General features: G+C 41.7%; 1 protein-coding gene across 5 annotated transcripts in view; it reads right to left on the minus strand.

Annotated features, from left to right (window-relative positions):
* VPS13D (vacuolar protein sorting 13 homolog D) overlaps nt 1-13,234 on the minus strand; it is a 218,420-nt gene that overhangs the window by 80,296 nt on the left and 124,890 nt on the right. For all 5 annotated transcript variants that reach the window (XM_039842182.1, XM_039842184.1, XM_039842183.1 and 2 more), the window contains 4 exons: nt 12,738-12,834; nt 10,605-10,753; nt 1,461-1,595; nt 126-293 (listed from right to left, as the gene is read on the minus strand). In XM_039842182.1, the coding sequence (XP_039698116.1) occupies nt 126-293; nt 1,461-1,595; nt 10,605-10,753; nt 12,738-12,834 (549 nt within the window). The remainder of the gene's footprint in view (nt 1-125; nt 294-1,460; nt 1,596-10,604; nt 10,754-12,737; nt 12,835-13,234) is intronic.

The raw sequence follows: 13,234 nt of genomic DNA on the forward strand, positions 1-13,234 counted from the left end.
ATGTGCGTAATGAGGCCAAGGCCAGGTATGTGACTTCTCGCGAGCTGTTACCTATCACGAAAATTACAGAAGTGTAGAGGACTCGTGCGCTTAACGACAGTGGCGTCTCGCATCTATTTCCTTACCTTGGCGGCAGAGTTGGATACTCCATGCGTAACATTTCTGATAAGGCCCCCGACATTTCCATACTTTATCAGTCCAGTAACCCCTTCAGAAACGTCATTCAAAAGCCCCATGGGGTTGCCTAGGAAGTCCACTGATCCCAGGATCCGAGCTGCCTGGCTGAGGAGTTCCTGTCAAATGGAGTAGGGAAACAAGAAGAAAAGCGGCCCCTGTTACATCTGCAGGCGGCGTCCCGAGCAAAAGGTTAGACCTCGATCTTGACCTCCACTCCCAGCGACACCAACAACTATCTTTTAACTCTCATGATTGCAGCTCCCGTCCCTTCGTGAGCTCCACCTAAACTTCTCCCAACGCACGCACCCCAGAGGCTGCTTTTAATACTGTCATAAATACACTTCGAAGCCATTTAGAAGAATAAAAAAAGGTATGACATAGAAATGATTCTTCACAAATATTTCTTAGAATGTACCTGATACTCCCCACTGCTGCAACAAACAGGAATGAATTAGCAGCAAGGAGATCTTTAAAAGAACGGTCAGGAAGGTGGGAAGATCTGTGGTTCCCTTGTAATCTATGGAGGGGACGGTACACCAAGAAGCACATTCGGACCTGTCAAGTGACCCTCCACCTCCCGTGTACTTCCGCTGCCTGATTCCGGGTTCCAGTGACATCTGCTCTATCACTCTCCTTACAGCTCGGTGGACATGCCACCAATCAGGAAAGGCAAGGAAGGAAACAATGGAGGGAAGGAGGGCGCTGGGAGGGGAGAGGGAGAAAGGAAGCAAGAGTAAGATCTACTTTAACTCTGACAGCTAATAAATTTGATACAATCGTGACCTATCTATTCATTGAGGAGTATGCCTTGGCTTTATATTTTGGTCTTCGCAGTCTGGCTAATAAATACAAAATGGAAAATGTCCAACTTGATAAAAAGTTTTTTTAAGTTCAACTCCAGGGCAAGATCTGAGGCTCTAAGAACACTGGTATAGTTGTTGAAAGTCAGCCCGTGCCTGGTAAACGAAAGAGTTCGCAGTATTCTGTATTATCATCAGAGCATCCATTAAACCTTTAACAGTTGTGACTAATCTAGTGGAAGCCCCTGAGACTAGTTCTGAGGGACAAGGCTAATGGCTTATAAATCAAATGCACCGTTTCAGGATTTCACAATGTGTACAGCTTGCTTCGTGGGCTGTGACCCGACCCATAACGCAACCATCGTTATGCTGAAATGTTTAACCAGGTTCTCAATAGCTATGTCTTATTAACCAAAATTCCCAAACAACTAGCACAAACACTGTGCTCATGCTCTGGCCAGGAAGAACTTCTCCAAAGCTCACCTCCTGGAAGTGTTTGAGGACATCATTGATGATGAACTCCTTGGTCTCGTAGGGATGGACTCGAGTGAACGGGTCCAGGTTAATCACAGCATCCTCGAACCGAATCAATGGAAATCCCAAGGTGCTTTTTAGGGCCTGGTTAGGAAAGAGAGGAAATGCCATACTTTAGCTGTAGGACGGCCTTCTAGGGTATGATAATTCTGGGTTCTGTGGAGGTTACAAGTCATGTCAACTTTCCCATGAGAGTCGAGGTTTTGTTATTTATAAACAAGGATTATAAAAGTAAAATATGGGGGGAAAATACACATCACCCAAAGTAACATATCACATAGAGATAAACATTATTAGCTTCAGGGCCTAATTCTTTCTGATCTGTTTTGTAACTGTGTGTCTGCGTGTTTTCCTTTTGGACTAAAGTATACCACATGCGCAGAATGGTGTACTAATCAAACGTACACATCAGTGATTTTATCAAAGTAAACACAACCATGGAATACCACCCAGGACAGAAAGCAGATGATCGTCCCCATCTCAGAAGCACCCTGCCCCATCTGCAGACTCCCAGTCACACTCCCTCTTCCCCTAAGTAACCACCATTCTGACTTCTATCCCCACAGATTAGACTTCCTGCTTTGAATTTTATATACACAAAATCATTGGCATGTGTTGCATGTGGCTTCTTATGGTTAACATTATGTTTGTGAGATTCACTAAGTTGTTAGATAGAGCTACAGTTTATTATTGTTTATTGCTACATCGGATTCCAGCATACAAATAAAACACTATTTAACTATTCCTATTGATGAACAGTTGTGTCATTTCAAATTCTTTGCTATTATAACGCTGCTATGACCATACTTAGACATGTCTTTTGAATCGCGTGTGTACGCGTTTTTTCTTGAATATATACCTGGGAGTGGAACTGCTGGGTCATGAAGAATATATACGTTCAACCTTAGTACACACTGCCAAACAGTTTTCTAAAGCGGTTGAACTGGTTTACGCTCTCTTCAGCAGTCTATGAAGTTTCTTGTTATTCTACATCCTCATCAACACTTGGAATAGAGAGCTTTATAAGAAAACAAATATTCTGATGGGTGTGTAATGGTATCTCAGTGTGGTTTTAATTTCCATTTTCCTGCTGAAGAATGAGATTAAGTACCTTTGAATATGCACACTGGCCATTTGGACATCATATTTTGTGAAGTGTCCACTCAAATCTTTTGTTCTTTTTTGTAGTGGGTTGTCTGTTTTTTTCTAATTGGTTTTTAAAAACCGTATAAATTTTTCTTATATATTCTGTAAACAATTCCTCTGTTAAATAAATGTATTACAAATATCTTCTCCCATTCTATGACTTGTCTTATTACTCTTTGAAAGGTATTATATAATAATCAAACATTCTTAGTTTTAATAAAATGCGACTTATGAATCTTTCCCTTTATGGTAAGAACTTTCTGTGTCCTGGTTAAGAAATTACTATTACACCATGATCATAAAGATATTCCCATACGCTTCCTTACCAAATTTTTATCGTTTTACTCTTCACATTTAAATTCATAATCTAGATGGACTTGATTTTTATATGTGGTGTAAAGTAGAGATCAAGATCTATTTTTTTCCACATGGATATCTACTTAAGTAATCTTAACAGAAAAGACAGTCCTTTCCCCTATTCGATTTGTGGAGAAATGAAAAAATTCACAGTACTGACTCTCCCAATGTGTTAACACGGTGTGTCCCTTTATCTATTTAGATCTTTTCATTTTTTTCTCCCTAACGTTTCATTGTCTTTTATGTAGAGGTCTTATCCACCTGCCCATCATTTGTTGGGTTTATTCCTAGGTATCTGTGGTAGGTTAAAAACGTCCACAAATTCTTCGCATATTCTACCATTAGCGAGTCCATTTCCCTTCCACTGAGTCTGCACTGACCTTGTAATTTGCTTCGACCAGTAAAACGCAGAACTGCTAACACTGTGCGATCTCTGAGCTCGGGCCTCGAGATGGTGGAGCTTCTGCTTTGCTCCTTCTGATGCTTCCACCATACGAAGAAGCTGAGACCAGTTTCCTTGAAGATGAGAGACCATGTGGAAGGAGGTTCTGCTGACAGCCAGCACCAGCCGCCTGACATGTGAGCAAGTGTCATCTTACACCATTCGGTCTCAGGTGACTGCCAGATGCCTGCAGCCACTTGAATAACCTCAGGTGAGTCCCGCAGAAGCAGCACCCTGCTAAGTCCAGGCCAAACTGCTGACCCACAGAACTGTGAACAAATAAAATGGCTGTTTTAAGCCATTAAGTTTTGGGGTGATTTGTTACACAGTGATGAAAATGTATAACGTCCTTCAAATTCTCCTTTTCTCTATAATTGGTGCTGATAGGAAGAAATGCGATTGATTTTTATACACTGTATCCGGTGACCTTGCTAAATTTATTCATTCTAAAACTTATCTGTACATTCTTTTAGATTTTCTAAGTATAGAATCATGTTCTCTGAAGATAATAAAGTTTTCATTTTCCTGTCCAGTTCTTATACCATTATTACTTTTTTAATCTTTCAGCTTCGCTGTACTGGCTAGCATCTCCCGTATGACAGTGAATGGACGTGGTGATAAGAGGCATCCTTCCCTGCTTTCGACACAGCATGTGCAGTATGATGGAGCATATGGAGTATGATGTCAGCAGCAGTTTTTTTATAGATATACTTTCTCAAATTAAGGCAGTCACCTTCTGTTTTCTGTTTGTTGAGTTCTTTTCATAAGTGGATGCTGAATTTTGTCAAAAGGCTTTTGTGTCACTATTAAGACAATCATATTTTTTTCTTCCTTCGTTTTGTTAACGTGGTGCATTACATAATTTATTTGCAAATATCAAGCTAAACTTACATTTCTGAAATAAACCCAATTTGGTTATATTTTCTTTCTTATACATTGCTATATTTGATTTACTAATACGTTATTCAGATTTCTTCTATGTTCATGAAAAAATTGTGGTCTATAATTTTCCTTATTTGAATATTTTAAAATTATAAACTATAGTATTCTGGTGAACTTCTTGAACACATTTATAGCTATTTTAAATTCAGTGTTAATAATGCCAATATCAGGTTTGTCTATGGGTCTGTTTCTAGTGTCTGTTTTTTCTCTTGGTCCTCTTGGTAGGCTTGGTAATTTGTGATTAAATGCAACATTTTATATGAAAAGTTATAGAGGACTTTAGATGAGTCTTTAGCTTCTGGCAAACAGTTAAAGAGGCTTAATCCAATCGGGGCTGGGCTTTCTGAAGCCTAAATTTTACTCTTCATAAGGCCTGGTAAGTCCCTCAGTGGTCTCGACTGAAACCCAATCCCATTCCTCCACTTTTCCTCTCCCCAGCACCATAAAACTGCTAAAAGGTCTATTTAGCTCTCAGCCTCTTGGCTGCCACTTTTTGCTTGGCTTCTTTCCGACTAGGTTACTTAGAAATTGGCATCTGCCTCAAGAAGTAAAGCAGTTCAGACCACTGGGGTCTCTTTTCTGTCTGTCCCTTCTCTACAAGACATTAGCCCCTCAATTACCAGCTCTCCTAGCAGCAGTGAAGTCTAGCTTCCGCTCTGCCAGGCCCAGGAGATTGCCAAAAACTTTGCTCGGATTCTCTGCCTTTTGGCAGTTGCTTTCCGCTGGGTTTCTCCACCTTTCTCTCCACACCGCTTACAAATTAGAAGTATCTCAGGAATGAAAGCAGAGTAAATGCTGGGCCCACCTTATTGAGTTTCCTGCTCTCGTAAATCTTGGACCCTCAAGTCCTGGCTGTCTTGGTAGCTTTCCAATACCTTCAAACAGACTCGTGGGTTTTTTATATCTAGCTTTTCTTGTCGTTCTCAGCTGGTCTGGGTCTGCCATAAGCTGGTTAACAATTTCTGAATGTGGTTTATTTTCCAATTACGTTTTTATTAAACATGATTGCTATTTCAAGAATTTTAGAGAACATGTCAAATACTCTTTTTTGAATGTGAAAACACTTTTTCATGCTAATAATGTTAGTACATCTCTGATCCACTTGGAAGTGATCCTTATGTAGTGTGAATAATAAATCTAATTTTACATTTTTCCATATGTTACCTAGTCTAATAGCACTTATTAAGACATCTATGCATTCCCCAGTGAATTAAGATGCCTTTATACGAAAATCTCATGTATAATTTAATAAACTTACTATTTTATTTTCTTATTTATTTTTTAATCTTTTAGCATGTATTTTCAGAGACTGCCTTAAATTCTTTTGGAACAACAATATGTAAATAATTGAAATGAAATCATATAACTGAAGAAAACATAGATGACAATTTTGAAAACCAAAGAGTGGGGAAACTTTTTTGTGATTTGAAATTCAGATTCAAAGAGGCAAAAGAGTGATAAATTTGACATTAAAATAGAAAGCTTTTGTATAATTAAAAAAACACACACATCAAAAGCAAAGTAAAAAGACAAATAAAAAAACCAAAGAAAATATACCCGCAACTTAGATCAGATAAAACTTTTACAAAGAACTTATAAAATCAGAGGAGACAAAAGACCAATAATATGATAAAAAAAAAAAAATGGACAAGTGATAAGACCAGATAGTTTATTCAGTTAAGAGAAAAAAATGGCCCTTAAATATAAGGGTAAGGAGAAGACGATATAGAGTAAAAGAAAACTGAAAAAGGCAGAGAAGATACAGATAAAAGTGCAAGAAGAGAACCAGAGGACAGATGTCAAGAGCAGGGAGGTCAGCAATATCAAATATGGCCGAGACCCCTACGAAGATGAGGATGGAAAAAAGGTACCAGCCTTGGGAAGCTGCTCGTAACCTCCTACTAAATAACTTCAGAACAAAACATTTTAGAGATGAAGAGCATCCTCAAATTAGCCTAACATGCTCATTCAGCCTAACACTCTCATTTTTTAAAATAAACAAAACCGAAGAAAAGTGAAGAGGCTGGCCAAACAAATGCAGCCAGTTACTAGTACATCTGAGATTTGAAGACAGTAACTACCTAGTAGGTGGAAAGCGTGAAGACTGGGATGCAGGATGTTGTCATTTCTCCTGGAAAACTTTCTGCTAGTCATTCGTGCATGCCTCACCCATCCCTGAGCTGATGATGATGTAATAAGCGTGCATCATTTTCCTCATTTCACTGACGGAGAAACTGAGGCTCAGTCGGCTTAACTGCTTTGCTCAGCACCATATAATAAAAATCCTGGGGAAAGCCAGGTACTAACATCCGCAGTTTGTTTAGTCAATTCTTCTCAGAGAAGAGGAAACGAGATCAAAACAAAGGCTTAAGGCAAAAGCTTTTTACCCCAACTTCCTCATTGCAACCAAACAGAGAAGAGGAGGAACCACACACAGAGGCAAAGACTTCCAAACCTGTAATACGTGCCTCAAACCCTCATGAGAGTCACTATCCCCTTTCTGGATGTTTGTAAACGTGCTTTCTCTGAACCAAGGAAATATTCTGGCCCTTTAGTGAAGATTATCTTTACCTAGCCATTTACTGGCTTGGGGCCTCTCACACTTGAAAAAGCCGAGACACAGCTATTTGTATGAATTATCCTGCCACCTTCAGGCTGTTCTGGTCACAAGTCGAAGCAATGAGAGGGCAAGAGCCAAACAGGGCTTTTTCTTACAGTAACGGAAAGATAATCAAATACAGTAGTATACGAAGTTGATGCTTATATGCTCAAGTAGCAGTTTCCTGTTATAAAATGGATTCTGCGGAAAATAATCTGTGCTCCTAAGTTCCCAATAAAAGTAGGGAACTGTCTACTTTCACCTCCTCCAGACAAAAACTGCTGAAGTCTTCCAGAAACTTTATAGAGTTGAAAGGAGAAATACCTGTCCATATGCCATCAGGTCTCAGATCACAAGCCAGTCCCCGGGCCACGTCCTGTCTTTTCTTAGCTTATCCTGCGCTAAACAAAACTGTCTGGAATTCATTCTTTAAAGGTTTATTTATGGTACACAGAGACTGTTTATGTGGAGCAGGGTACTTGCCCATTTTCCTCTTGGGACGGTGTTTAAAACCTCAGGGATATTTCCCTCTCTGGCACTTTCTGAAATACAATTAACAATACTGGATCTTTTTTCCTTGAACAAATCTGGTTTTTATTTAGGAAGGGGAGGAAAAAAGTAAAGGGTCTGAAGTTTCCCAACAAATTATTTCAAGCCTTTGAGAAGACAGTTTTAGGCTTTTTAAATAGCGTCTTTGTTTGAAATTCCCCCTCCCCCACCCTCTTGCTCTCCGACCATTAAAATGTGGGTTTTCTTCCAAACTAGATTGCTCAATTAAAGCCCTTCTTTTGTGATACCCCAATGCTCTAAATGGGAAAAGGACTGCTGTAGGCCACCTTGTGAAACCTTTTCAAGGCCCCTGGCCTCTTTTGATCTTTAAAAAAAACCAGAAGAACACAGGAGCTGGCTCCCTGGCTCCCTGGCATTTCGCTGATGTTCTTCTACTCTCCTAAGACACAAAGCCGGGAGGAGAATGGCGAGAATGGGGGGAGGGGAGGAATGCCCTGCTTTCGACTCTGCATTTGCGAAATGGAACTATTACTATCTCCCCGTCTTCCATCGCAGGGTAAGGAACCCGGCTGAGATAGCAGATGCGAAACTGCTCCGAGCCCTTCGGAACAGTCACTGAACCGGGCAATAACGTATCCCCAGTGGAAACCCTGAGGCTTCTGACAGCCTCGCTTCTGGCGTGGAGTCAAGGGAATCAAGACAATTATTCCTTCGGTACCACAGACACGGCTACCCTTAGTCAGACTCCTGTGATTCCTGTTCCGGGATGGGGACGCCACTGCCTAAGCACAGACGTTCGGCCATTGTGTCTTCATCTCAAAGAGCATACTGCTCCTCCTAAGAGCGACTAATGACGGGATACTACGCTGTTAGAAAACTCTTTGAATAAGTGACATTATTTTATGAGTCCCAGACTCCACTTAGAGAACTCACGGCACAGTAAAACGGTGACTTCCACAAGCTGAGAATGTAACTCTGAGGTCCCAACTCTGAGGTTCCCAGCACCCTGCCTGAAGTATTAGCGTGCCCCGGTCAGGGCACTGCTCCACTGAACTTGCTTAACAATCGGTTGAAAATATCTTGAAAATGTTCCTTAAACATAGTGCCAAATGAAACATTCGCCTTAAATGACTCTGGGTCTGTCACATGCAGAGCGTGCACGCCAGCGCCAACCGTGTGCGGGGCCCTGGAGCTGCCTCAGCTGGAGAAAATGACTCTGCCTGTGTCAGTCCGGGGTGAGTTTTCTGCTAGGAGCAATTTGAAAGGAATATTTAGGTGTCTGTGTTAGAGAGATGATTTAAAAAACAAGAAGTCCTTAACTCGCAGGAAATGCCTCACACTGGTTTGCTGGGCGAGTGCCAAGTGTTCTGGGGGAATATATATTTTATCAAACAACCCGTCCCAAAGGGTCACGTAAGTCAAGTGGATACTTGTGGATATTAGCAAGATAGTGGTTTTCCCATGGTTTTCCCCCCGACTCCCATGCTAATTATAAATATCTTCGGTCTCCTGGGAAACATGAAATTAAAGCAAATTGAGCAGACAGGATAGCCCGTGAGGAAGGGTACCCTGCACTGTTCTCAGGATGGCCGCGGGGGCAGTCGACGCCCCCCTGGTGTGGCCAGCGGCCCGCCGCTCGGCCCGCGGCCGCCTCAGCGAACCGGCCACCCTTGCCCCGTCCTTATCCAAACACAATCTGAAGTTGACCAGACTACTGTCTCGTTACCTGTAAGTCTATTTCAGAAGTGGTGAGCTGGCAAACTGTGGACCACATGAGGCCCACACATGTGTTTTGTTAGGCCCGCAAGGTTTAAAAAAAAACACAAAAAACTCAAATTCGTTGCCAATGTTTAAAAACCAGGAGATTCCACATAAAAATCCAGATTTCCGACTTCACTTAAAAAATCTGAAGCTCTGGCAACCCTGGGTTCGCATTCCCCCATGACCCTGACCGGCTGGCGCTGAGCTGCGCTGCGCCCCCGCAGGTGAAGCGGGCATACCCCGTGGCCACGGTCCCCACGGCCTGCTTTCCCTACTCACATTGCTGGCACAGCCCCTGCAGGCATCTGAATGTATGATTCCAGGTTTATTGTTTATTTGTTCATTCTCTAGCTAATCCTATTCAAAGAGAGAGACCATCCTAGAGCATCTTAAAGGAAGCAGAAGTGGGTGGTGGAAAAGCCTTAGGCTGGAGGTTAGGAGAGTGGGTGCCTTGATGATCATCATCAAGTGCAACAGAAGAAAAGGCCAGAAGCAGTGGGTACACCTGATGGAGGTGGATTGACACTCGACCTAAGGAAAGACTCCAGCGATCACCTGACTTCTCCTCCTGCTATCACTACCCACACGGGCTCGAGAGACACAACACTTCCAACTCCAGCATCCTTGTTCAGTGCGCAAGGGGACCACCTGAGGGCTGCTGTGCCCCTAAAATTCTCTGACTCCTCATGTTCTAGTGGGGCCGCACGGTATAGAAGAAAAACAGAGAGGGAGACTTTAGAGACCGACAGGCTTGGATTCGAATCTCAGCCCCACCCTTTATTTAAAATAGATTTTATCGCAGAAAATGAAGATGGTACTCAGACTGGATCTGTCGGGCACGCATGGGGTAGGCGAGGCCGCATCTTTGTGCGTAGTGGGTATGTGGCTGAGTCCTCCCTGAAGGTGGCAGACATTTCTAATGTCGGCCATTCAAGATGAGGCGGACCCTGAGAGACTGGGAGGACAGGCAGATCCTGGGCACAGAAGGGAGACACTGCCTTGGTTTGTAGCTTCCCTCCTGAGTCTGGGAGGAGCCCCAGGAAGGAGGCGTTCACCTCACTGAGATGAGCCAAGAGCTAAGGAGAGGGGACGGGTCCTGATGTAATTCTGTGTTTGCTCTTTTGTTACTCCTTAATCTTTAGCAAAGTCATACTTAAACACTAAAAAAAAAAAGACACATGCTTCTATATATAATGAGTCAATAGAGCCTCTAAAAAATGAAACCTGTAAAAATATCTGCTATAAATGACATCGGACAGAGAAAGCAAATAATAAACACACTCATCCTTATCTAAGGAAAAGTCATTTTTAAAAACTTGTCCAGACATCAACTCACCTTAAGATCCAGAGGTAGCTTGTTGGAGGTGAACACACTCAGCTTGATCTGGGGAATGCTGATTTTAAGATTTTCAAAGTAGTATCGAATTGGTGTTCCGCCTTGCTCAACTGTTTTTTCGTGGAGGTTTTCGTCATATTTTTCCACCTCTGGTACAAAGGTAGAATTGTTTAATAAAAAATTGAATCTCCTGAAGTGTCATGATTTAAATATTTGATTCACAGTTTTAAAAATTCATTAAAAAGGTAAACATCTATCTCTCTAATTTAGGTTTTCAGGGTTCAGTAATATCTACAGTATCCTGATGATGCCATTTCCTTTTAAAAGCAGATCTGTTTCATGTTGTTTATGAAAAAAGCACAACAGCTTAATCTTTTGATTTGTGGCTCTATATCATCTGGCAGATATCAACTTTGGAAAAAATAACCCAGGTGGGAAAGCCAGAGGTCATGGGCGTGTCTGCTGGCAATGAGTTTTCCAGAAACTGTGTTGTTGTTGTTGCTATTATTATTATAAATGACCTAGATTTTCTGAATTTATTTCATAAGATGATATTCAAATAAGTACTTGGAGTGGAGTTTATCTGAATCATAATGAACAACATGACCAATAAATAATGAATGTGAACAAAACATAATGCCTTAAAAAGAAACAGACTGCAGGCTGTAAAGAACCGACTTTATGACAAGAAGCACCCTCTCTCCCCAAAGGGTGGCCGTCCTCTAAACAGCACCATTGAGGCATGTATTTTACTTATTCTCTCGTGAAGTAAAAAGGATTAACATGGGCTAAAACACAGCAGTGTGCTCTCTGACTTGATACTGTACCCCACCCGTTTGGGCAGCTTATTTTCACGTGGCTTCATGTGCCTTAGAAATAAAACCAAAAGGACTGTACATATCTACTTATCGAACAAATTTATACCATAAGCTATTGTAGCTCCATTTAGAGAAAAAAGGAAATAGGTTAAAAAAAAAAAAAAGATATTGTTATAGAAACCTGTTTATCTGTATTCAGGAAACAGAAACAGCTAAAGAAGGCAGAAGATACAGTCTAATGAAAGGCAGGCGAGGATTTTACAGAAGGCTAATTCACTCACTATACAATGCTGGGGAGAAATTTATCTAGAGAAACTTACAAGAAAAGCATATCCAATCAAATCTGAAGTAAATTCTCAGGAAGATACCGAAAGAGAAAGGCTACCTGGCAGGCAGGCTCTCCAGTGGCTGTCTACATGAAAATAAACTGGCATTCCGACCCGAAGTGGAAAACACAGCATTTAACAGACAGCATCTTGCTCTTGGTCCCAAATACACTTAAAACTAAAAATTTTAAGTCTCGGATAAAAAAGGGCTAAACTATTTCTCGTGCATTGTGTGTATGTATGTACACATGTATGCACATCCGGGTGATTTTTTTTTTCTCTAGCCAACATGGGCAATAAACATAAAAATCTCGATCTTCTCATTTCTTCAGGCTTAATATCTACTTTAGTCTTCAAAAGACTAAGTGTTACTGACTTCAATTCATTCTAGGCTCTAGATACAGTCTTGCACAGGCCACAGTGAGGGATCTAAAAAGAGACAATGCCTGTTATTTCTGTAGCACTGCCAGAAAAGGCTTTCGGCAGTCCTTCTTACTCCCCTCCCCGAAGTAAAGGAACTAAAAACCTGAAAGGCATAAGGGTATGAATGTCAAAAGGTAAGGAGTTAAAGCCAGCCCATTTTTTTCCTCAACTAAACCAAAGAGAACCGCCAAAGGGAGTTCTGATTCTTGGCCCTGAGTCTGTTTAATAAACACAGGTTAGGAAACAAGGTGGTTTGCTGAATAACAAGCAACGTTTCCGTTATCCTAAAGCAGGTGAATCAAAAAATACAAAACACAGAGGAACAGCGTACTGGCATTCTGGGGCACCTCCGGGCGGCTTCCTTCATGTACGGATAGACCTCAATCTGTCAACAAGCAGTACTTTGAAAGAGAACAACTGAAACACAAACCTTAGCTTCCTAGCTCGGGCTATGAAGTGGAAAGGGGGCTAGTCAGGTACCCCAAAATACCTATTTTCACAAGCAGACTAGAAAATGCCATCCTCGGGCCAATTCCCGGAGACAAACCTAGAACGTTCAACATTACCTGATTCCGCTTGATCGTAGCCAAAGAAACTTAGCAGCTTGAGGAGCAGTTTCTCCTCAATTTGCACCGTGAATCTCTGAGCTGTGATCATCAGATGCTAGAGATAAAGAAACGCTGATAAAGAAATTGTGATGGGTGAACACCAGAAAAAACTTTCATTAAATGTTGCTGCGCCATTGAGAAGGCCTCAGTGACGGGACACGGTTTCTTTACTCATGCGATGTTATAGTCAGATAGCCAAATTATTTGTGGCTCACCTCTCTATCTACATTGTTACCATTAGCCAAAACGTTTAGATGTTTAGTAGACAATTCCCCACCGTAGTGTTTGGTTCCCAGGGTGCCTGTGTCATGTTAGTCAGGATGACACGTTCAGACGCCCTGCGGTGGTGAACTTTGCAGACTGAACTCACATGGTGGCGGCTAGTTTAAGGAGCAGCACGACTGGGCTTGTGGAGTTGAGGGCCACGTGCAGGCTTGACCTCATCGACACCGGTG

This window comes from Pteropus medius, unplaced genomic scaffold (assembly GCF_902729225.1).
Source record: "Pteropus medius unplaced genomic scaffold, Ma_sr-lr_union100, whole genome shotgun sequence".
Classification (NCBI taxonomy): domain Eukaryota; kingdom Metazoa; phylum Chordata; class Mammalia; order Chiroptera; family Pteropodidae; genus Pteropus; species Pteropus medius.